This window comes from Pseudoliparis swirei, chromosome 22 (genome assembly GCF_029220125.1).
Source record: "Pseudoliparis swirei isolate HS2019 ecotype Mariana Trench chromosome 22, NWPU_hadal_v1, whole genome shotgun sequence".
NCBI lineage: Eukaryota > Metazoa > Chordata > Actinopteri > Perciformes > Liparidae > Pseudoliparis > Pseudoliparis swirei.
In genome coordinates, this window is record NC_079409.1 from 8,662,042 (window position 1) to 8,685,821 (window position 23,780).

The window sequence follows — 23,780 nt, forward strand, 5'->3', positions numbered from 1 at the left end:
TTTTCAATAAAGATAACATTAATCAAAAATACACACTATACATTGTTAATGTGGTAAATGACTATTCTAGGTGGAAGTGTCTGGTTTCTAATGAAATATCTCCATAGGTGTATAGAGGCCCATTTCCATCAACTATCACTCCAGTGTTCTAATGGTACATTGTGTTTGCTAATCGCCTTAGAAGACTAATATCTGATTAGAAAACCCTTGTGCAATTATGTTAGCACAGCTGAAAACAGTTATGCTGGTGATATAAGCCAGTGGTCCCCAACCTTTTTTGAGCCACGGACCGGTTCCGTGTCCAAATATAATTTTTTTCGACGGCAATATATAAATGACGTAATACATGACGTCTACAATTATATATATAAAAAAAAAAAAAAAAAACTACAACTCATCATTACGCCGAATTAGTGTGAGGCCGTGCTTGTTTGACCTGCAACGAGCCGCTAAGACAGGCGACACACAGACGTGTGTTTGGTCTCTTTCTCCTCACCGCTGTTCTGGTCGCTGTCATTAGAACACACCGTTGTTTGTCCTGTGTCTTGTCTTTCCATTGCATCAGCATTTTTTTTTTTTTTTTTTTTTTTTCGGACGGGGTGGTGGGGGTGGTTTGTTTTGGTTGTTGCAGGTCTATTTGCTGCAGTCGGGTCTTTTTGTGTGGTACCGCTACCGTTCTTTAAAAGCCTCTTCTTCCACTCCTCAACGTCTGAAAACATGTGGTGTGTCTGTTCCCTCGTTCCCTCAGCAGCACAGCGAGCGACCAACTTGACCAACTTGAAAACAGTTTGAAAAGACAGAATTCGAATTGATTCAAATGAATTTGTGAAGATTTGTGTTGTGGAACAAAAACCAGCAGAGGCAGAGGGTTCGGCGACTCGCCTGCGCCGATAAACCCGAACTTTAAACTTTCAGAACACGCCCAGACGTACACACGGGTGGACGGGTCTTTTCTTATTCACTTTTTTTCCGCGGCTGTTCCAACCAAAAGCCGCGGTGGTACGGGGTCAGCCTGGGGTTTGGGGACCCCTGATATAAGCTATACAACTGGCCTTCCTTTGAGCTTGAAGTTTGAAGAACAAAATTAATACTTCAAATATTAATCATTATTTCTAACCTTGTCAATGTCTTGACTATATTTTCTATTCAATTTTCAATTCATTTGATAAATAAAAGTGAGTTTTCATGGAAGACACAAAATTATCTGGATGACCCCAAACTTTTGAACGGTAGTGTATATATAGTGTTGGGACTCTATATGTTCACCAGGTGGCTCTCATTCTTATCACAGTCCAAAAGTGGAGTAACCACGTTGGACATACTGTTTTTCTAGTGTCTCTTACCCATTTACCCACATTGTAATCAATGTGTTTCACATGCTTTTGTTTATTTTATTCAATATGAAACATTTGGCATCCTCAGACCTGACCAACACTCTTTCAAATGTCCCCTATGACTTTGTAAATATCCAACAGACTCACAAGTTGATGTTTTGCTTTTATTTTCAGAGCATAGAAAGAGAACACAGCGTCTGGTCCCAGACCAACACTCCATATGTCTTACTTGTCTTTGCTTTCAATACCTTTAAATATATATAGTTTAAGACAAGTTCAACTTTCAAAAGTGTTTTCATGTTATTAAAACATGAACACGGATCTGAGATGTGTGTTCATCAGAAGCAGTTCTTTGCTGTTCAACATGAGGTGGAGGTTGACTTAGAGGGCTTTGGCAACAAAAGACTCATAGAGGGAGGTGAGCTGGGCCTTCAGGTCCTGGGCATAGGGGTCCAGCCTTTCCCTCAGCTCATCAACGTATGGGGCAGCCAATTCTTTCACCTGTTGGGCTCTCTGGGTCAGCTCAACCTGGACCACACTCTCCTTGAATTTCTGCAGGTGCTGGTCCACCTTCAACTTCAGGTCATCGGTGTAAGGCCCCACCTGAGCCTGCAGATCCTTCATAATCTGCTCCAAGTTGGTCTTCAGCTGCTCACTCTTCTGTATCAGCATGATCCTCAGGATCTCGGTGTCCACGAACTCGGCGTAGGGGGCCAGCTCCTGTTTCAGCTGCTCCACCCTCTGCTGGATCTGGATCTTCATGTCCTCGGTGTAGGGCTCCAGCTTTTCCTGGACGGTGCTCAGCTCGTGGTTCACACGCTCTCTCAGCACTTCGGCCTCGGTGGTAACCTTGGTGATCAGGTCCTGGGCTGCAGGGGGGAGCTGCTCCTGGAGGGTGACTGCATACTTGCTGACCACATCGGTGCTCTCGGTCAGACGGGCGCTAGACAACAGAGGGAACAGAGAGGTGAAGTTAGACCTTTACTTCAGTCTCTTGTGAGATGGAAATGCCAATGTCAACAATGGTCACAATGGCCTTGCCCCGGCATACCTGACATCCTGTCCAAACTGAGACTTCCTGATCATGGCAATGGTGTCGTCAGCTGTCTTGGTGGCATGGGCAACGTAGTCCCAGAAGGCATCAGTCAGCACATCCAGCTGTGGCTTGGGTGCATCAGCATAGAAGACGTTGGCCTGGCAGGCTGTTGGACAGACACACAAACAGCGTGAGGAACAGCTCAACATATTTCATCCTGATTCGAAATTGTAGGGTATTTATCCTATTTCATATGTACCCTTTAGCAAGGCATGCAGTTCATACCATATATGTACAGATTTTAAAGCACTCTGAGACAAATTTCTGATTTGTGAAAATGGGCTTTACAAATAAACTGAATAGAATTGAATTGAATACCAGCACATTGTTTTTCATGGTCATTTGTTCTCACACTCACCACTGACAACGGCGAGGACGAGCACAGCAAGGACCTTCATGGTTCTTCGTTCTGATGAGGAATGAAGAGGATGGAAAGGTTAGCAAAGGGTTGTCGCCAAGAAGCACTCAGCTGCTTCTTCAAGCCAATTCTTCATCGTCTTACCTGACTTTGCGAGTGTTCCTGCGAGTCCACTTTGCAGTGCTTGTGCTCAGCTGGTGAGGGTCTGCAGCTTATATAGCAAGCCAGACTGGTCCCAAAGTCCAGGGTTTAGTGTCTTGCTGTCACCTTGACTCACCCTGCAATGCTCACTCAAACTTTGTTCCAATAAATTATTGCCGCACGCATGCACCAGCCCAGACTGTTACACCAATGCACATACACAAGGAGGACACAATCATTTTTTCCACAGCTTAATGAATAGAAACGACCATCTGCCTGATTTCATTTTGTATTTGTAGACAACCTCAATGAATGTTTCATTATTCAGTGTTAGAGTCTGACAAAATCCTGAAGTTTAAGCCGAGATGAACTTTGCCCTCTGTTCGTATAAACGCGTCTGGAATCACTGAGCGGACAGATAACTCCCTGCCAAGACAACTCCTATCTCCTTCATTTCTTTGATGTCCAGATTTGATCACATATACAGTGAATGTGTTATTGTTTCTATTAGCTTGATACGTAGCAGCGTACGTCACAGTGGCTGATGATTCTGGTATGTGTCTATTCTATTTGTCAATGTGGCCAAAGGTTTGCAGACTCGAACACTTTCAGCTTCTGAAGGACAAAGTCCGATTGACACCAGACATGAACCCGCTCCCTGAAACCACTTTTAAAGAGCAGCATAGTATTGTCATTTAAAAAAGATCGTATAGTGTCTGAGACTTGAAACTAGCATTTTATTCAAAACATTTGATACTTTTTGCCATAAGAGTCTTTCTTTACTTTCTATTTTACAAATGTGTTTGATATGTAATTCATCTCCTTCTTTTTTGGGTTTTACAAATATATTGTTTTAATATTCGAATCTGTAGTTTGCTAAATGTATTCCAAACTATTTATTAAAGCTATTCTTCTAAATAATAATGTATACAGGTTAATAGTTTGAAGCATGAAGCAACACATTTTTTCAAAATGGACCATTTGCACCATGACCAGATGTACACATATTTGTATTGTAATATTCGGCATCCTCTTCTGCCCTCACGGTGCATTTAGGGTACACAGTTAAACGCACTACACTGCGACCTCCAAAGCAGGGTTACCATAATCAGTAGTTAGACAGACGGTGTTGTAAAGTTGAATTTGCACACTGAGATTTGCCAAATTTAGTTACATTGAGAATCACGTCAGAAAATAAATAAAATATCCAAAATTCAAATTGAGAGTAGGACATCATAAACCACTTGGTAGAGAATAGCTCCAAATACGGAAATACCACAAAAGTAGCTAATGTATACTATTTAAGAGGTTGTGAGCACAAGGCCTCAATATGGTTTTGCAACAAACTTCAGTATGTGTCATGCCGTCGTGTAAAATAAAAAACATCATGTTTGTGTGATGTGTTCAGTGACTTTGAAGCGTTCAAGAGCTGTGCACCCACTCGTAGAGAAGCAACAAAGTCTATGTCCTTATGAGGGAAATGTTTGTGTTATTTTCAATAGTTTGAAAATAATTACAATTCTGGACAGTAACTCTCTCTTTATATATACGCCATCTTAAAATGCTCTTAAAATGGTACTCGAAAAATAACTCTTCCCATCTGCCATCAATCAGAATCAGAATCTAAAAAAGCTTTATTGACCATGTGACTCCGGTTACACGTACGCTCTCCTCGTACATACATTTAATTTACAATATAACAGGATAGATATAAGAAAAACATTGAAGACAGCAGAATAGCAACAAAAAACAACAGTGACGGCCTGAAATGTAAAAGTGTCAGTGAAACACAGTCAGCTGGAATATATTGCACTACTAGATTAGCTGAATACTAAAAGTTGACATTATGTGTAAGTTGACATACATGCTGCTTATTCACCATCGTACAAAGTCCAGCAGTGTAAGCATGCCACGGGTATCTGGAGTTATCTGCAGGCTGCACTGGACTACCTGGGAAGTTAATTGCTATTTACTCAATGCTTTCTAGAGAGGGGTCAGAAAATAACTAGTGCAATGATTATTGTGGTGTAAGATAGGTTTCATTGTTAGAACATTACCGAATGCCACGTTACTGCTTTATCCTGTAAAGATTGTGTCGGTGTCTGCATCCGAGTAGTCATGTGATCGCCGCCCTGAGAAGCACCAGAAGCGGGAAGAGAATCATCGTGACAACATGGAAGGGACTCCTGGACTTTGGGCTCTTGACGACAATGACCATGTGGCTTCAGTATATATACATGGAAGTGTGAGTCTGAGGCACCCACACACCTGCTTACCTCCCAGGGACAGACAAGCCAAAAGCCGGTGAGAATCACACGACACTCCAAAGAAAAGGTTAAGGAGCACATATTGCAACTTTTGTAATGTTTCTCAAAAAGTGAACCGGATCATTGTTTATTTTCAGCTCGTCGCAGTCATGAGGGTGTTTGTTGTACTAGCTGTTGCGGTGCTGTCTGGTAAGTTGCACGTTTTTATTTTTTTTCCTTTTCTGAATAGTGAAAGCTACAATGTGGCGTTACTTTAGCAACTAAGAGCAGTCAAACATGACTGAATGTCTGAACTGCTGCACGGTTCTCAAGCTGTGTTTGTGTCCATCATTCAGGCTGTCATGCCAACTTCTTCATTGCCGATGCACCCAAGCCACAGCTGGAAGTGCTAACAGATGCTTTCTGGGACTACATTGCCAAGGCCACCGAAACAGCTGATGACACCCTCCAGATGATCAGGAAATCCCAGTTTGGACAGGAAATCAAGTAAGTTGTGCGACACCCAGGACCATGATAATAATAATAATAATAATAATAATAATACATTCATTTTATAAGGCGCCTTTCAAGGCACTCAAGGTCGCCGTACAACATATTTAAAAATGGACACAATTAAAAAGCAGAACAGTTAAAAAGCAGAACAGTCTGCAGCAGAGCAACCAAGAGGGGAACAAGTCAGGCATAGTCCTGCCTGAAAAGATGAGTTTTGAGGTGAGTTTTGAATAAAATGATAGTCAATGTTTCTGATGTCAGGGGGGAGGGAGTTCCAGAGGCAAGGGGCAGAGCGGCTGAAGGCTCGTGATGGCTCGGCCTGTTAGTGAACTGTGTCACATGGTTATTAGGATCGCTGTGGGTTTCCACAAACCTCTGATGATCTCACCATGACTTTGTCTGTTCTTCTAGTCTCCGCCTGGCAGACAGCACTGACATAGCCAGCAAGTATGCAGTCACCCTGCAGGAGCAGCTTTCCCCTGCAGCCCAGGACCTGATGACCAAGATCACAGCGGAGGCCGATGAGCTGAGAAATGTGCTGACTCAGGAGCTGAGCACCGTCCGGGAAAAGCTGGAGCCCTACACCGAGGAGATGAAGATCCAGATCCAGCAGAGGGTGGAGCAGCTGAAACAGGAGCTGGCCCCCTACGCCGAGTCCGTGGACTCCGAGGCCCTGAGGGCCATGCTGATGCAGAAGAGTGAGGAGCTGAAGACCAACTTGGAGCAGAGTATGAAGGATCTGCAGGCTCAGCTGGTGCCTTACACCGATGACCTGAAGTTGAAGGTGGACCAGCACCTGCAGAACTTCAAGGAGAGTGTGGCGCCCATGGCTGAGAAGGTCCAGGTTGAGCTGACCCAGAGAGCTAATGTGGTGAAACAGATGGTAGCCCCCTATGCTGAGGACATGAGGCAAAATCTGGACCCCTACGCTCATGACCTCCAGGCCCAGCTCATGAGCCTCTATGAATCTTTTGTCGAAAGAATCTAAGTCAACCTCAACACCTGCTCCACCGTGAACCAAGACGCCAGCTTTGTTTGGTTTTTAAAGCATGAAATGTCTGAATTGTATAAACGATATTAAACTAATATAGAGGTGCAAAGCAAACCTCTGCACTCGTCAATGATGTAAATACGATTGTGTTGTGAACTTGGTGACTGTAATGTGCTTTTTTGTCATTTCTGTAACACACATAAAACACATACAAAGAAGAATCTGGAAAATATGTATTCGTAGTCTTTCACGGAATATGTACGAATTGTTTTCCTATGACATCACATGTTTACGAGCAGTGTTTTTGCACACAGCACTGATACGGTGTGATTATTGGACAAGAAAAAAGCTTTTGTTCCCAAGGAGACGACTAGTATTTCTCCTGGGTCTTAACACGTCCTAGCTCCCGTCGGTTTCGTTTCCTTCTTAATCCGGATGCAGACTGTTTTTCTTAATCGGCCACTTGTCAATGCTTGCCATAAAAAGGCATCTTCATAGTGTCAACACTAAAATCAAGAAATATCCGTGAGAAACGTGGCCGATGCGAGAGAGGCCTAGACAACTCACTTATGAATCCTATTAGATGTCATCTTAAAGTGTTTCGCTCTGAAAAGCATCCGATGCATTCTTATTTAATTCAATAAAGAATGACATAGTCGTTTTGATGGAACATTGAAAACTACAGTTATTTACGTCATAAAAACCTAGAATTGCACAACCTCTTGTTGTTGTAAATATACAGCGCTCAGCCTTATCCTCTTACTATTGACAGTGCCAGCATCCAACGTGGAGGGTCAGAGTCCAATGACAAAACCACTGCACTGAAGAAAATGTGTGGCTCATTCTTGCGACATCTAGATATCTCAAGTGATACCACAAATTATAAACTTGACTCCTGGGTAGGCTGGGAATATTTTGGTATTAGGCTGCAGTGAGTAATAGTTAATGCTCTTATGAGATAAAGCCAAAGATCCTTTTTTTCCTCACCTACAAGGCCCTAAAATGAAATGTTCCCTGATTGCAATTGCAAAATGTAACATGCTACACTCAGTGAGACACTGCAATTCAAACTACAGCAAAGCTTTGTGAGACTTTACAAATGCAATTCTGGTCTCGCGTTTACAGCCTGTTTAACACCGAATTAGCACGTGTGTGTGGACAACTCAGAATAACTATTCACACTGAATTATCAGTCAAAACAGCCAAAAGGTATCATTTAGGCGTGGATCCCAACGGCTACTTTCTAACACAGGAGGCTCAGACACACGTCTGCTCCTTTCAAACTACAACTCAGAGCTCTGAGAGGAAGGAGGGGTCCTGTGACGTACACACGTTTCTTTGAACAAGACACGTCTTGCTTTCATCACCGTGGTGACAAACCCAGGTCGACTGTTGTTTTGATGTAGACACGAGGTTGTTGCTAGACTGCCGGTTAGATAAGCAGCGTGGTGCTCATGGAGATGAGACGATGGCTCTCTCCTGTCCGCGGCACTTGTAAATGCATTTAGGTGTTGTTGTCTGCTCCCTTGCTGCATCAGCTGGTCTGATTTCAGAGCAGGATGGTGATGTGGAGATGATCCTGGGGAGGTGCAAACTTAAAGCTACCGTTTATAATTTGTTGAAACTTTCTCAGGGAGGTTTTAGTCTAAAAATGTACCACCTTTAATCAACAGCTCTAAGGTCAGTGCAAAAGAAAATTGACTACAAGCCTAAAAAAGGTAGCATCATGTGGAGAGCAATGGGTATAGGACTGCAAAACACTGTAAGTATACTGTGTATGTATGTGGCCATTGTAAAGCAGAGGTATATATTATATATAAAGAGTGGTGTCTGTGAAGTCCACAGGTTGGGTTTGTCTATTTATCTCTTAAATACGAGCTGCAGATGCTGCCAATACATTGAAAGTAACTATATAAGTTATTTATATGACTGGTCCTTTTGAGGTATAGTTAACTTTAGTCATTTCTTTTTATACTTCAACTATTCTACATTTCTATTACATTTTACATTTTTATTTTAATCTTTAATTAACAGCTTAAGCGTTACATTTTTTTAGCATAATATTACCATAATTAATCATAATAATAATATCATCAAAAACAATAATAAATGAGGGGTAACTTTGCATAATGGACATTTATAATTTTCTCGTGAGGTACTTTTTGTTGCTAGTATATAACACTTTAGATGACTACTACTTGTAATGGATTACATTTAAATGGTGGTATTGCTACTTTAAGTTAAATAATATATAAAAACTGATGGTAGAAACTGACAAATGTAAGTTGCCTTTGAAGCCATGCCAAATGATTTTTACAGTTCCATTGTGCTGGGATACATAGCATGGAAGAGGCTAGACTGCCACACAGAGGTGACACTGTGACATAGCAGTGTAAGAGCTTGAGTGGAATAAGGTATATCAGATTAATATACTTTTTATTTATAAATCAGATTCATATATTTTAATGTAGTAAGTTTTCACATACAATTAATTTTCTTTGCATATTGGTGTCACAAATAACATACATTTAGTCAAATGCAAAAATGCCATAACAATTCTATAGTACATTTGAAAACAGTTGTCAAATAGTATGATCTTTTATGTTACATTTGTAGGAGACAATATTCTACAACTTTGTGAAGTTTGATTTAATATATTATCGATTTATGATATACTAAACTGTGTGCTTATATAACTAATTATTTAAAACATACTATGACCCTTTATGATGACGGCGGGGCAAGTAAAGTTGAGCCAGTTGCGGTAACAATGGGCACTGTTGCATACCATGTATTTTGTATCTAACATATTGAAATCTGTCATGTTTACAGCTCGAGTGGCCTGATGAAGAATTCCTGGACCCACCAGACTCTGGGCAACCAGAGGAAGAAGGGTCTGCTGACTTTAAAGATGGGCTCGGCATTCAAAAGAATCTAGCCTGTGACTGTAGACTTTGGCCAATCACAGACCATTTCAGAGAGAAGTCATTGCTTTTGGCTACTTCCCCCCTTAATGATTCTCAGGCAGGAGAAGTGAGCAGACAGGACGGCATCTCTCAAAGAAGCACAACCAGCACCAACGTTAGATGCTGACTGATCTGGAGGGGGCGAAGTCTCATCCCCTCATCTTTATCCCAATTGGGTTGTTTGAAATGATGAATGACTAGACCAGTACCCGAAAAGCTTCCACCACATGCCTGTGTCTGGTAGGAAAGGCCTAGGACAGAGGGGAGGGGGACGGGTATGCATTGTTTTCTGTGCAATATGCTGAGGTAATTATGGATTTTCTCTCCCAATCACAGGAAAATAAAATGCTACCCCAGCTTTAAAGCATGTATTGTATAATAGACCCCCCAACATATAACAATATGAACCAGGTACTGAGCATATGTCTGTCTCCCTGTTCCTCGAGAAGTAATCACAATGCCAACTTTTACAAAAAGTTATCACATTTATTTCATCATTATACATGATCACCATATATATTATGTCTCACCACTTGATTGCACATCACGTGTTCTCATGCATCACTGATGCTCTCTGATATACATCTCTCGCCTTCGGGTTCATCCAATACAACATAAAGGAAAGACATGTGTGCCTCAGAATGTCGGCATGGCTCGGCCAGTGCTGGCTCCTGTGTCGTTGCCTTTGTCTCTCCGTCTGGCCCAGAAATCACATTTGTGAGAGAGTCTCTGAATCAAATTCCCAAAACTTAGTCCAGGTTCCTGTGTGTCTCTGTGCCGGTCCAAGCTGTGGCCTGCGAGATGGCTCCAGGCAGCCCCCATCCCTCTAGCCAATGGTGACGCCGAAGCCACACTGGAAGTTGTTCTTGCGGTGGTTGAGGAAAGCCCCGAGGGCCAGCGTGAGAGGCAGCGGCAGCAGTTTCTTTTCAAGCGTCGCCCCAATGACCCAGTTACTGTCAACTGTGCCTGCAGACGAGAAAAAGTGGAAGAACTCCTTTTAAAAAGAACATTGTTCGGTTTGAAATTCTTAAATGAGTAGGTGCTTTACTATCAGTACTCATACTGCACTTATTTACCTTTAAAGACCAAGTTAGCTTTGGGAACGTCCAACTGGTAAGCCAAGGATGTTTGGGTGTCTTGCATCTTTGTGCTGGCTTCAAATTCAACTCCTATCTGCAACTGCATGAGAAGACAGAAGTTAGAGGCTAGGATCACATCTATTCAATACTCACATGGACATCTAAATGCGTATTCCATGTTGTAATTTGTGTCCCGTCTGTGCAAGAGATGAGGGAAAAAATAAATCCAGACCTAGCTCAATGCAAACATCTGTGTAAATGGTGTTTATTTGGACAGAGGCAATGCAGTGGAGGGATGGCAACATAGGAAACATGTTGTTTTCTAAACAGTTTAACTAAGACTGCCAAAGATGAAACGTATGTGTTTCTGCACCAACACGGATTGTCCATCGCTTACATTTGATTTGCTTTAGGAAAGGACCTCTTGATGGCCAGAATAGACTGGAGGTTAACAGTTACTAAAAACAGTTTCAATAAACATATGAGCAAGTGAGGATTATTTTAAGACAGGCGTGAGAAAATGGGAATCTATCCTTTAAGCTAATCAGGTATTTGATCAGTATTGGGAGTCAAACCATGACAGATGCACAGAAATACATCCACACAAACCTGATCATTGGCTCGGTGATAGTAGGTCGCGTGAGCTCCCGTCCCGCCCAAAGTCAATGTTGCAACGAAATTGTCCCCTGAGGAGAAATAAAGTGATTTGAACATCTATGAGGTGAAATAAGGCAAATATTTAGGTGCCTATATTCAGGTCACACGACAGAAAAGTTAATGTAAAAAACCCAAAATGATTTACCTGTGTATCTGCCCAAAAGGGAGGTGACCACTCCTTCCTCCCCCGGTCTCCTGTGGTACACGACCTCACCACCGAGAGCCAGAGCCGGTGTGATAGACTGGAGATAGTGGCCCACCAAAATGCCTGAGGGAAAGTAGCAAATGAGCCGTCATTATACACAGTCTCTTATCATCCATGGTTTGAAGTTTGTCTTCCAACATGCATGTCGGTCTGAAATAGTGATGCGCAGGCTGGCGGGTCAAAAAGTGACACAGCACTTTAAGGTGGACCAGCTGGTCGTGGCTGCTCATTCAAGTGTGACATCTAGTGGTACGATACGGTCAACCGCCCCAGCCCAGTGTTGTGGCTTAACTATCAAACTTGTTTGCATGCGGCGGGTGCAGGTGACTTCTGTTGTTGTCGCCACACCACATCCACGTCATTTGATGACACCTCAAAGCTTTTATAACTACGGTCTTTTGATTGTTCTGACCGCAAAACTAAATAAACATTTTAAGTCCTCTTAATAATTTAGTGATCGGGCCCTAATGATAGTAATAACAACTTTATATTGTCATTATATATAATATGGTTAAAGTCATTCATGAACCAACTTCCTTTTTTGACTGTCTGCTCTGCTGAGCTTTGAGTCTGTTCCATCTCTTAATGAAGTATCGGTGATAAAAAAATATGCAAAATCAAATTGTTTTAAACGTACGGGAACCTTGTAAGTCTGGATCCACCGTGCAGCATGACAGCAGTAGATGTAGCGGGCTGACATTCAAGTTAACCTAAACCCCCCAAACGCTGCGGACATCTTAACGCTGATTGGCCGAGACTCGACACGTTCCATCAAAGACGTTTTATTGCGAAGAGCACCACCATCACATTTTCTCCGTGTCTCACTCCAATCTCATAAACGGCGGACGGTGCAACAAAGAAACTACCTCCGTTACGAGGCATTACGAACAAATAAATCCTACCAGATCCAACAAGTACGTCTGGATTCCCGAGCGTCACAGCGGCGGTGAAGTCTTCCCCACGCCACTCCATGTCACACTGCCAGTTGACAAACTTATGCTGCTGAGTCTGCAACACACACAAAAATGGAACAACAAATATGAGAGTGGAACGACAATACATAAGAGCTGAAAAAGAGACTGAGCAATGTGTAAGGATGTTCGCTCAAAAAGCCCACACACCTGGATGGCTATTTTTGTGCGCACAGCAGACGCAAGCTGGTGGATGATCTGGGAATTCAGACTGCCAGTATTGTCCATATCTCCAACAATGACTGGAAACGACTGGGGAACAAAACACACAATCAGTATTCAAGTTGCGCTGCATTCTTGTGGGAAAACATTGCGAGAAAAAAAAAAAGTATCATATTCCATTTTGAACCCTGTTAAAAACAAAACATGTCATTTAAATGACCTAGCTATACCATCAGAAACCCATAACTAACTTATTATAAGCATAGCCTTTTCCCCAGCTCCTTTGCATGCAGATCCCTGCTGCTTGCTTCTTCAGAAAAATATAATAGAAGTCTGAATGTTTTTCATTGCTTCTTTGCTCCATGATTTAACTAAATGGTGAACATAGCATGATAAATGTCAACATAATTGAAAGGGGTTGTTGAAGAAATGGGAAGTTTATAATTACCTCTGCTGGTCCAGTCTGTTTCGTGCCTACGTAGGTGGAACCAAATCGATAACCAGAATCACCAAGGGTACTGAGGGTAACAGTATGGCTGACCTGGAAGTGGTTACTTAACCCCTTGTTGACCACTAACCGCACACCTTCCATTTGCGGCGGGAACAGCTCTAAAACAGAGAGAGCGACAAAAACAAAAAAAGATCCATCAGACAATTAATCATGCCAATAGTCATACTGGTATTATAATACAACGACTTAACACGTTTGAAGAATACACTACAGCATTCAGAAGTTACGTCACACTATGCATCAGCTGATTTTCTAACCTTTACATTTACGGTGGCACTCCTCGTATGTGCCTGGGTTGGGAAGTGGGGGGTCTGCATCAGCCATCTGCTGGCCGGATCCAGACGCCGGAAGGCCGGAGGACAGTGGGGGCAACGTGAAGCCTGGAGGGACGGACGCCAACCCTTGGACCCCTTGACTACCTCCAGCCGCTGCTGGGGCAGGACCGGGGGAGGCGGCAGCCAACGCACTGCCCATACTCTGACTGGAACAGAGCAGGAGAGAAAGAGACAGACAGTGGAGGAATACATTATGCATCTAGTTAGCTCACGTCCAGCTAACATTACCGTGAGTAAGCTCCAGTGAGCGGTCTGCACTAGTGTCCCGACAGGAAGAGCAACGTTACAGGCGGCTGCAGCACAGGCCCAGCTTAGTCCGAATCTCCACAGCTAACGCTACGAGCTTACAATACAACCTGGTGACCACGAGATATATTGAGCTGCACCTTTTGGTTCGTTACCGTCAGCGATAAGTCAGCAACCGGTAAAACCATCCGGTTGCAGTATGCAACCTGTGAAGGCTGATGCAGACTCGCAGGAATGGTTGGTTGGTTAGCTAGCAGGCGCGGTGACGTTAGCCATGTGGAGTCGACCACGAGATCAATTAGTCTTTGAGTGGGAATTACTGCAACTGGGAATACAACACGTGGCCTTCAGACACACGCGAACATCTTCTTTTAAACGTAATTCCGCAATTTAACGTGTTGGCTACTCACGCTGACGGTATGGGTCCGGGGGAGTCCAACACCGGCAAAGTTCACCACAACGTCCGTGACTGCGGGGGGGGGGAAGTGCCCGCCCATTCCCCGAAAGTCATCCGTCGATTGGATGATATGCATCCAATGTCAATCGCCATTGGCTGAAAGTACAGCTGGGAGAGGCCTCTCCTGATGACGTTGCATTCGCTTAACGTTCATTTCATTCAATCTCCGACTGAATGACACGCCAAGGGTACAACTGTGTAAGGGTGCACAGTTCACGGCTGCATTTACAAATCATATACTTGTAGCACAATATTTTTATATAAATAAGCGCATAGAATATTTTTTTTTTTAAAAGAGTAGTCAGTGAAATTAACATCTGACCTTAAAAACAGATAAAGGCATGACCTGTGGTTTTAACACTGGCCCCGTCTCCTAAAGGATTACAATTAAGTTAGGTGGATCAAAATGAGGGAAAAACCGTACCCACAACCCAACGGAGTGTTTACACACCAATAACCTGCTTTGTGAGAAGCTCCAGACTTGGCAGTGTATTAAACCAATTCAATCAACATTTACAAAAAGCACCGCCCTACGAAATACAAATATTAAGACAAAAACGAAACAGGAGTCAAATCAGTTGGAGTTTAATGCATTTCGGGCGCCGGCATTGACACATTTAACAGAAAATTGTTGCTTGTCTGTCTTTCTAATTAAAGCAACTGGTCATCGAGTCATGAATGTACTCCTTTCTCAAGAATACAGTGATGGAACAAAATACTCTCAGGTTACACTCCGAGAAAAGTGTTATGTACTGATTAAAGCCTGTACTGAGGCTGAAAAAAAATTGGGGAACCAAAATTTAACAGGGGAGCTGGACATTTTATTGTTATACATTTGGAACACTTACTTTTCTGTGACATTGTGCTTAAGTCAAGAAGCCCACGGATGTAATATAGTCCGACAACTAATCATATACAATTTGTCTTAAAAAAATGTATTTCTTTCAAATAGGAAACAACTGAGAATTCTTTAACTGTGCTTTTTCAAAACTGAAACCAATGAGGAATTGTTTGGGTGCCATTTTACCTACAATAAAAAGTTGGGACGAGAGTGTGGGCAAAGTAAGAGGTTTGACATTACACTAAGGCACTTTGGAGAGGAGGGACACAGAATCTACATTGACGGAACAAGTTGGCCGGTAACATGTAAACTAAGGCCCGCCTCATCCGGTCATGTTAATTACTGATAACCTCAAGACTTAAAATGCTGCCTGGTGTTTTGACTTTTAAAGGGATCAAAGTAATTTCACAATTAAACACCGAGTCATTATTGGATCTGTGCCTTGACAAAACGCATTACAATGTCACTGACATACTGCCATCTTTACATTTTTTCCACAGATAACACTTCAATATAAAAAGTAACAATTTCACCATCAGCAGCACTGTTTCCGATGCTTTACTGGAACACCATAGCAGCCCTTTTATATTTTATACCATCGCAAAGAACAAAGTGGTCATTTTGGTTTCTAAAGCCATCTCCAGTCTTACTTTTGTAACTCTGTCAGCTCTCCCAACTTTGAATCCTTTAAAATAAAAAAAAATAAAAAAAGAAGTGTACAATCCGCAAAAATATATTTATAACGAACCTGGAATGATGGCAAAAGTTACAAAAATAACTACTCAGTGGCCTTATAATCAGGTGCACCTGCTCAATGTCTAAATCAGCTACTAAATGCAAAAACTATTCTGACCAAACATCTGAATAGGGAATAAATTTTACTGTGGAATGATTGTTGGCGCCGACATCCTTGAATTTCCACACTAGTCTAGCTGGTTTACAGGCAACATACAAAAACCCATGAGTGGCAACTGACGGCGAAAGTGCCTCGTTAACGAGGGAGGGCAGGAGAATGGTTGGACTGGTTCAAGTTGACGAACAAATCCCTACGTGTCAGAACAGAGGTATGCAGACATAAGCGCTGAGGCGAGAGGAGACGGGCTCACCTCCACTGCACGGCAGATTAATGATAAACATCACCCGGCTATGCAGAGGACATGCTCAGAATTTGGTGTAAACGTGAATGCGACCAAGCTGGTGGCAACGGCGTAATTACTTATTTTTAAGAATATAATTTGGCACACTTTTGGCCAAGTAGTACGAACAGAGTATCATTTAAAAAAGGAATGTTTCCAGCAGCTTTTAAATCCCTGGCATGACAAATTATTCAGGTTTATCCAATAAAGTAACCAGAGTGTAGAAAAAAGGGCGAGTTTCTTTTGTCATCTGCTCAAAAAGGCATGTCAGCAGGATCTGCACACTGCCATGGATGTGAGCTGGGCTTTATCCTACAAGTCTACCTTTGGTTTCACATTTTCATTCTTACAGCAAAGTACAAATGGCGACAATGTCCATCTATTGTCGAGAGTGGCCGAGTTGACTTAAGCAGGAGGACAAATCACATGTACAGTGCCCATCTCTGGCATTGTGGCAGAACGTGCAACTGATTGAAGTTGCAATGGGAAGATACCAGATTACTAACATATTGCACAGACATAACTGGAGATTATTGTAAACTCAAACTGGAAATGAAAATCAATCTAAATTAGACCACTGGGGAAACAAATGATCCCTCGGAATCTTGTGTGTCATGTCTCGTCAATACTATGATGAATGCCAGGCGCCGTGTTTCTCCTGAAAAACAATACAAGACAAAAGCAGAATAAGACATTGCTGAAAAACCATGTGAATGAGGCACTGCTTAACAAAACCTGACAGCCGACTGTGTGCCGATGATCTGTGTAAATCTATGTTGACTGCTGAGGACAACAGCCCTCAACCGTCACCTTTAAATCCTGTAAAACTTCAGTGAAGACACTATCCATGAGCAAGATTGCACTCTAAAGCTAGAGTAGGGTTTTAAATGTCCACCGAAATGCATCAAGCCTACGGTCAGTGCTTTTATTAATTTATTTATTTACTTAAAACTGCTGCTGAAATGTGTGCTGTGAAGGGTTCCAGAGAGCAAACATCCCTACTCCAGTTTTATTGTTGGGCACAAATCATATAATCTAGTTTAATAAACCATAGAACTCTATTTTTATTTTCTGAGAAAAAAAATAACTGACCATTCACTCAGATTGCTCCCAGTTCCTTGCTTTTTGCTCCGCCGATTTCGCCACCAATGTCGTCGTCATCTGCATCTGGGTCAACGGAGTGAAACTCTGCCACATACAGGCTCTTGTCGATGCAACTGGGGATGGGCTTAATGTCAGTGACCAGTTGATCCTCAATGTTCTTCAGGTTGTAGCGATCTTCTGAAGTGATCAGATTGATGGCCAGACCCAGATGACCGAACCGCCCTGCGAAAGAGACATAAATTAGCCATTATACAAGTCACGCTGGATTTTTATAATTGGTAGCTGTAAAACAAAACCCTTTGTTGTGAATATTTATGGAAAGGTTAATCTTACCTGATCTTCCAATGCGGTGCAGGTAGGTCTCTGCATTTTTGGGGAAGTCAAAGTTGATGACCACATTTACCGCCTGAATGTCAATGCCCCGAGTGAAAAGGTCTACAAGAAAATATGTACATGAGTGCAACTTACTGACAAAATAATTTAAATGTCCACTCTCCTGAAATCCTGAACTCCCTTCACTTACCTGTGCAGACCAAGTTTCTGCACAATCCATTCCTGAAGTCATGGAACACACGGTTCCTGTATTCCTGCATCATCTTTGCATGAATGTAGAAGCACGAATACCCGAGTTGGGTGATTTTCTTGGCCAGAAGCTCAACCCTCTGGGTTGAGTTACAGAAGATGATGGACTGATTGATCTGAAGCTGAAATAGATTTAGGAAAATTGATTACTGAATGCCCGCTCTCTCTGGCATCATATGGGCTACTTAAGCCACAGTTTATTTTAAAAAGGCAGCCAAACTGCAGCTTCTATTCGTATCCCATCGTCATTACATTTTGAATAAAATTCCATTCATATGGTATTCAAAACATTGCCCCAATACGAGTCAATTTCTTGAATTACTGGAACAAAACCACACACTTAATTTAAAAAGTAACAAAGTTTGTTTACATAATAATTTGGAAGTAGGAGTTGGCCATATGGATTAAATCTTTGATCACAAAAATGTAATTCTATATTGAGGTATAAATAAAAAGATATGATAATATAGTAATCAATTAGATTTTAAAAGAATAAATGAAACTAATCAGTCTTGACATTTTCAAACTGGAGAGGGCAGAGTAACACCGCCTTTTTAGTATTGGGTCTAACCACCAGAACTGCCCGCCCAAACTAAAACTATTGGATATCAGGTCACACTCCTAAACTTGAGACTTTGTTTCAAACTGGCACACACACACTTACCCTAGAAAACAGTGTGTTGAGACAGTGAACCTTTTGTCTTTCTGTCACATAGGCATAGTACTGAGTGATGCCCTTCAAGGTCAGTTCCTCCATCAGGTTGATCTCATAAGGCTTCTTCAGGTGCTTACTCTGGAAGAGACATTCAGTGCATTATGAAACAAGGTATTCTCACATGTTACCTATTCAGAGAACATCATTGCTGTAAGAGTTCTCACCATGAATTTTTGCACACTGATGGGAAAAGTGGCAGAGTAAAGCAGAATCTGACGATCCCTTGGCATGAAGCTGATTATATCTTCGATCAGAACCACAAAGTCCTGGGAAAGCAGCTTGTCTGCCTGAGTAAAGAGATATTTAAAGAAAAGGCCATTTATAAAACATGATTAAAAGGTAATTAAGGAGAGAAAAAAAAGAGAAAGAAAAAAAGTCTAACCTACCTCGTCCATCACAATCAATTGGGCCTTATCCATTTTTGCCACACCCTTTTTGATAAGGTCAAGTATCCTGCCTGGAGTAGCAATCACTACATGCACTATTAGGAGAGGAGACGGCACAAACAGCAAATCATGTTAAGTTCCACTGAGAACTGCTGCAAAAGGGACATTGCCCAACCAAGGGCAACAAAAAGTTGTCATTCTGCAGATATTTCATGATGTCAATATAGCGTTATGTCTGGTAAAAAAAACATTTAAAAGCTGTGATCATAAAACTAAAATCTTCAAAAAGCTAAAACAGGAATTGGTATCAATCCAATATACAAATGAGTAATGACAAGAAAAAGATATCCAATGACTTCTAGGAAAAAAAGTATCTTCCATCTTCCTTATGGAGACATTCTTTTCACTATCTTGAATAGTAGCTCAGGTACCTGTCTCGTCAAGACGCATGATGTCATCCCTCAAATTGGTGCCACCTGTGGTAGCCATGACCTTGACACCTCCCAGGTGCTTGCTGAGCTGAATGCTGATCTGGCTCATCTGCAGGGCCAACTCTCTCGTTGGCACCATTACTATGGCTGGATCGAGACAGAAATGGAAGGATGGTCAAATAAATTGTTACGCATGTATAATAATGTATAATTTCATGGCGCTACTACATTCAACGTCAATGTTTATATCGCGTGTATATCTGTCAAACGTCTTCAACCCTTCCAAAATATTCTCATCATCAACCAATGGTCGAATTCGACTTTCTAGTTGCCTGTCGTTTTTTACAAAAATGTCCTAATATAATATTAGCAGTCATTTAACTGTGCTTAACTTGTAAGAGAAAGGCTAAAGGTGTATAAAAAAAAGGTGCCGTCTTAGATTCTAATTTGATACCCTTCGTCAAAGGTATCAAATATTTCATAACGGTTTGCTAGCTGTACGTTCCATGTGTACAAATGAGGGAGGGAAAAGTATTTATACACAGCTTTTTAAATATGAAACAAACAAGTGAATCGGACTGAGCCACACTGATCAGCCCGAGTGGCGATATATAATGCATTTTTCTACATGCAAAGCTTCTTCGAATCAGGGAAAATATGAACAGAGACACATTTTACGTCAACACACACTGCAGATTAATGATCGTTTCGGATGCATTTTGCCTCCTACAGACGACCTCTTGTGGCTGTTTAGATTTGTTCTGACGGCTCTGCTAACAGACTGGACTTAGCAGACTCTCTAAATGTGGCATTTCCTGATCCTGCAAGCACTTGCTTCAATGAAAGTCCCACTTTGTGCTCCTCTGCAGCATTTACTAAATGTCCATCATTGCTCACGCGACATCTGCTTACGGCAACAGAAACTCACCCTGTATGTGATCCTTCTTCAGGTCTATCCTCTCCAGGAGGGGGATGAGGTAGGCTCCACTTTTTCCTGTGCCATTCTTGGCCCGAGCCAAAATATCTCTGCCTGACAGAGCGATGGGAATGCTTTCCTCCTAATGGCAGACAGAGGTCCAATCAATACAATTAGTTAGGTTCCTCGGACATACATGTATTTGTATGTCTGTTTTTCAGATATACAAATACTTTTTTTCAGATATAGGTGCCAAGTCAGCAACCTTTTTAATAAATGGGTATGCCATATCAAGCATAAAGGTTAACATTGTCGTATTATGACCCCACACTTTTTTTTTATTTATTCTGTCCAAGGAGGCAACTTGCTTCGCAACCAAATTCATCGTCATGGGCATGCATGAACAAGAATACGAGGTTGCATGATCAAACGTCAGAGAGGGGAGGATGATGTCTAATGAAGATGCCTGAGGGGAACACCGGCATCATTTTGTTTAGTGAAATCTGGAACCGTCTCAAATGTGAAACATGGTCAGTATTACCATTAAGGGTTTTAGTAAATGCAGTTCTAAAGTTTTATAATTCTGATTTACAAGAAGGCACTGTTGTTGTTGTTTTTTTTTTATAAAACGAGCACCCTTGAGGTCGTCTAGATACTCATAAAGTTCACTTCACTGTTCACTTACCTGGACAGGGGACGGTTTCTCCCATCCCATTTCAAAGATTCCCATAAGCAGTTCCCGCTTTAGGCAGTAGTCTTCAAATTCATTTCCCTTAGTTGATGTCACATCCTGGGTGAACCGAGCAGAGAAATAAGATTACTTTTCAATGGCATAAAAAGCCAACAAACATCGTCAGTCCAAAACATGTCAAATTCACACAGGAAATGTCAAAGTGGAGTGATGGCCTGTTAATCTAAATAATCATGTCTGTTAATGTTACCGTACCGAAGTTCTCATCCTGGTGTCTCTTGGAGGAAGCTCCAGGCACTTCTTCCAGTCATCACCAAACCTAATTGCAAGAATTTGTATAAGGTCTATACAAATAACACACACGAAAGGAGGGCACCGAAATATATTTCACAGTATACAACTCAAAGACTGGGATGCTTACCGGGAAAAAAGTCATTATTCCTTAGAAGTAATAAACTTGAAAATGTACTAGCCCCATCTCATAAAAAGCATAATTGCTAAATAAACAATATTGAGAGTTTCTCGTTTGTCAAAACAGGTTTGTGGTTTAACTTTGTGCAAGACATACATATTCAAAGCATTGTTCTCTGGAAAGAAATTAGATTTACATGTTGCAGATCTTTGTATCTAGTGTAAGCAGTCATGCTACAGAACATGCGTGATTACTAGACAGATGAAACATTTCTTTAAAAAATGTCACTGGATCTTACTTGATGCCCCCACTGCTTTGAGGAATGCCGGTCCTCTTCTGGAGGGCATTGGGCTGTTGGGCAGACCCGAGGAGTCCCGCTTGTCCTCTGAGCTGCCCATTTGCTGGTTTGTTCAATCCAATCATTGGTGCCGAGTTTGCCGTCCTTGCTGTAGCCATGGGTTCAACACATTAACTGGCAATTTTCCTCAGTATGTTATCTTTGCCTCTTTCACTGATGTTTCGCTTTAATGCACCAGTGTGTAAAAAAATAAAAACTTTTTCTTCCTGTTCTTAAAGAATGTATTTTGTACACAATCTGACGTTCAAACCTCTTGAAAAGAAGAGGTCTGCGTATGAATTCTGTCTATTTACAAGACAACTCTCCAAAAAAGGGAGAAATTAACATTCATATGAATAAATAAATCAAATATGTGACCAAAACATAAACTCTTTTCTGTCAAAAAGGTTTGAAGGAGTACTCTTATCCTTGCTGTAATGATGATCCAGAATTTTCTTTGTGTTCTTTGAGTATCTTGGATTTATAAGTCCAAGGGCTATGTTTGCACATTCAAAATGACCAGTAGTAAAATAAGTTCCGCTTGGTCACGACTGAGACCCTTATGATTTGTTCCCTTGATATCAAAAAATCCACAAAAAAGGTTTTGCCGTGGTGGTTCAAAACTGGCACAAAAAAAAGTCACTGGCCAATTTTTTTTACATGGATAGTCCACTTTAAATGTCTGTGGTTATCTTGTTCCGGTTTCCTTCGGTTCTGCAGCAGAAGTTGGGATGACAGTCTGCCAAGTGCTTTTGGAATTGCCGATCAACAAAAAAATCCAGGTTACCTGCCAGGCAAATAGAAAACAATCGTTGGAAGTTAATACAAAGCTTGGACAAAAACACAACAGCAACGCACTTAACAATGACGAACCCAAACCAACGCTACCGGATATCAGTCGCGTACATTTCAGATATGCGCGCATTACCAGCGGCTCTCTTCGATAAGCTGGAACAAAAAACAAGGCCACGTTTAGGAAAACCATCAAATGAACGCAACAACAAACGTTAGACAGTAAAATGGTTTTCAAAGAAAAATGGTAATAACAAAAATGCCTCCAAGTACGGTTGGCAAGATTAAAGTGAAACTAGTCAACAGCATAATTATGACATGAAAAATAAAGTCAAACGACCGAACCGGAGCTGCTTTGTTATGTCACCGACACGAGCTAACCCGATGCTAGCTGGAGCTCAACCAAAGTATTAAAACACAACTCGAATCAACTGACGTAACAAGTTAACGCTATATCGAAAGTTACCTCGATATCATTAGCCACAGGACTTTTTTTTACCCCCGTTGATCGAAACACAAAGTAATGCCAAACCACCGGGATGCTGTCCCACGGGCATCTACTTCCATGAACACGTTAATGTCGACGGTAAAGTTAGCTCGAAGTAAATTACTTAGTAACGTTACGTTTCGCCTGCAAATGGCGTTAAAACTTTATACATAGAAACGTGGCTTTGACCGTCCAGCTAGCATGATAACGGCAACGTCCATGTCTCCTCCCGTCTGCGAAAATATGAACCATATTCTAACTTTTAATCGAGAAACGAAGTGCGCAAAGCAAGTCTGTCTGAATTAGTTAACCTCAACTTATATCGAAACGGTTTTATATAACCTAACCAAGCCAAACGATTGAGTTAGCATGCTAGCGTTAGCTTAGCCCGATTGCGTTAACATAAGCTACACGCTAAATCAATACGCATAATAATGTACTCTGAACCGGAGAAAACATGCTACCTTCAATTTGCAACATCCACCCAACGTCTCCCCCGCTGCGCCGTCGCTTAATGTTTCATCGGCAGTTTAATTGAGTTTCGTAAACACTCGCTGTTTCAGAAATCCACCGAGTTTTCACTCTATTGTCTCTTCTTTCGGAATATTGACAATTCAACATGGCCGCGCGCTCGTTTTTGGGCTGGTTGTTTGCTCCTAAGGACCTCCCACTGACCAATCAC

The 23,780-nt window shown here is 41.7% G+C and overlaps 4 protein-coding genes and 1 long non-coding RNA gene across 8 annotated transcripts; 2 read left to right on the top strand and 3 right to left on the bottom strand.

The window, feature by feature from the left end:
* Positions 1-1,484: 1,484 nt before the first annotated feature.
* On the bottom strand, positions 1,485-2,965 carry LOC130212811 (apolipoprotein A-I-like). Its single transcript, XM_056444028.1, has 4 exons — positions 2,933-2,965; positions 2,789-2,839; positions 2,386-2,536; positions 1,485-2,277 (listed from the first exon to the last, which is right to left on the bottom strand). Exons 2-4 carry the CDS (start codon positions 2,826-2,828, stop codon positions 1,716-1,718), a joined length of 753 nt encoding a protein of 250 aa, XP_056300003.1. The 5' UTR covers positions 2,829-2,839; positions 2,933-2,965; the 3' UTR covers positions 1,485-1,715.
* Positions 2,966-5,176: 2,211 nt separating this feature from the next.
* Positions 5,177-6,900, top strand: LOC130212810 (apolipoprotein A-I-like). 2 transcript variants are annotated; one of them, XM_056444026.1, is made up of 4 exons: positions 5,177-5,233; positions 5,334-5,385; positions 5,532-5,682; positions 6,100-6,900. In XM_056444026.1, the coding sequence occupies exons 2-4, from the start codon at positions 5,346-5,348 to the stop codon at positions 6,674-6,676; spliced, it is 768 nt and encodes a 255-aa protein (XP_056300001.1). In that variant the 5' UTR covers positions 5,177-5,233; positions 5,334-5,345; the 3' UTR covers positions 6,677-6,900. The 2 variants fall into 2 exon arrangements, with proteins under 2 accessions (XP_056300001.1, XP_056300002.1); XM_056444027.1 differs by lacking the exon at positions 5,177-5,233 and adding an exon at positions 5,241-5,263.
* Positions 6,901-8,134: 1,234 nt separating this feature from the next.
* Positions 8,135-9,569, top strand: LOC130212767 (uncharacterized). The gene is made up of 3 exons (XR_008835416.1): positions 8,135-8,266; positions 8,353-8,441; positions 9,512-9,569. It is a non-coding gene; the product is annotated as an uncharacterized LOC130212767 (long non-coding RNA).
* Positions 9,570-10,110: 541 nt separating this feature from the next.
* On the bottom strand, positions 10,111-14,292 carry tomm40 (translocase of outer mitochondrial membrane 40 homolog (yeast)). Of its 2 annotated transcripts, XM_056443954.1 has the most exons (10): positions 14,222-14,281; positions 13,952-14,136; positions 13,488-13,711; positions 13,168-13,328; positions 12,708-12,809; positions 12,489-12,594; positions 11,527-11,649; positions 11,334-11,410; positions 10,722-10,824; positions 10,111-10,611 (listed from the first exon to the last, which is right to left on the bottom strand). In XM_056443954.1, the coding sequence occupies exons 3-10, from the start codon at positions 13,702-13,704 to the stop codon at positions 10,472-10,474; spliced, it is 1,029 nt and encodes a 342-aa protein (XP_056299929.1). In that variant the 5' UTR covers positions 13,705-13,711; positions 13,952-14,136; positions 14,222-14,281; the 3' UTR covers positions 10,111-10,471. The 2 variants fall into 2 exon arrangements, with proteins under 2 accessions (XP_056299929.1, XP_056299930.1); XM_056443955.1 differs by lacking the exon at positions 13,952-14,136 and having other exon boundaries at positions 14,222-14,292.
* Positions 14,293-14,837: 545 nt separating this feature from the next.
* ddx61 (DEAD (Asp-Glu-Ala-Asp) box helicase 61) lies at positions 14,838-23,711 on the bottom strand. 2 transcript variants are annotated; one of them, XM_056444600.1, is made up of 14 exons: positions 23,563-23,711; positions 22,726-22,767; positions 21,781-22,606; positions 21,326-21,389; positions 21,065-21,169; positions 20,392-20,521; positions 19,464-19,610; positions 19,033-19,127; positions 18,811-18,933; positions 18,596-18,724; positions 17,873-18,053; positions 17,683-17,784; positions 17,338-17,571; positions 14,838-16,903 (listed from the first exon to the last, which is right to left on the bottom strand). In XM_056444600.1, the coding sequence occupies exons 3-13, from the start codon at positions 21,936-21,938 to the stop codon at positions 17,345-17,347; spliced, it is 1,461 nt and encodes a 486-aa protein (XP_056300575.1). In that variant the 5' UTR covers positions 21,939-22,606; positions 22,726-22,767; positions 23,563-23,711; the 3' UTR covers positions 14,838-16,903; positions 17,338-17,344. The 2 variants fall into 2 exon arrangements, with proteins under 2 accessions (XP_056300575.1, XP_056300574.1); XM_056444599.1 differs by lacking the exon at positions 22,726-22,767.
* Between the last annotated feature and the right edge of the window lie 69 nt (positions 23,712-23,780).

Excerpts from the sequence above, each read along its gene's own strand:
- LOC130212810 (XM_056444026.1), top strand. The coding sequence starts at position 5,346 with ATGAGGGTGTTTGTTGTACTAGCTGTTGCGGTGCTGTCTG. Across the intron at positions 5,386-5,531 it reads AGCTGTTGCGGTGCTGTCTG|GCTGTCATGCCAACTTCTTC; the intron begins GTAAGTTGCACG and ends TCCATCATTCAG. Across the intron at positions 5,683-6,099 it reads CAGTTTGGACAGGAAATCAA|TCTCCGCCTGGCAGACAGCA; the intron begins GTAAGTTGTGCG and ends CTGTTCTTCTAG.
- tomm40 (XM_056443955.1), bottom strand. The coding sequence starts at position 13,704 with ATGGGCAGTGCGTTGGCTGCCGCCTCCCCCGGTCCTGCCCCAGCAGCG. Across the intron at positions 13,329-13,487 it reads GTGCCACCGTAAATGTAAAG|AGCTGTTCCCGCCGCAAATG; the intron begins GTTAGAAAATCA and ends TCTCTGTTTTAG. Across the intron at positions 11,411-11,526 it reads CCTTTTGGGCAGATACACAG|GGGACAATTTCGTTGCAACA; the intron begins GTAAATCATTTT and ends ATTTCTCCTCAG.
- LOC130212811 (XM_056444028.1), bottom strand. The coding sequence starts at position 2,828 with ATGAAGGTCCTTGCTGTGCTCGTCCTCGCCGTTGTCAGTG. Across the intron at positions 2,537-2,788 it reads CGTCCTCGCCGTTGTCAGTG|CCTGCCAGGCCAACGTCTTC; the intron begins GTGAGTGTGAGA and ends TCTGTCCAACAG. Across the intron at positions 2,278-2,385 it reads CAGTTTGGACAGGATGTCAG|CGCCCGTCTGACCGAGAGCA; the intron begins GTATGCCGGGGC and ends TCTGTTGTCTAG.
- ddx61 (XM_056444599.1), bottom strand. The coding sequence starts at position 21,938 with ATGGCTACAGCAAGGACGGCAAACTCGGCACCAATGATTGGATTGAAC. Across the intron at positions 19,611-20,391 it reads GAAGAAGGATCACATACAGG|CCATAGTAATGGTGCCAACG; the intron begins GTGAGTTTCTGT and ends GTCTCGATCCAG. Across the intron at positions 18,054-18,595 it reads TCAACACACTGTTTTCTAGG|CTTCAGATCAATCAGTCCAT; the intron begins GTAAGTGTGTGT and ends AATCTATTTCAG.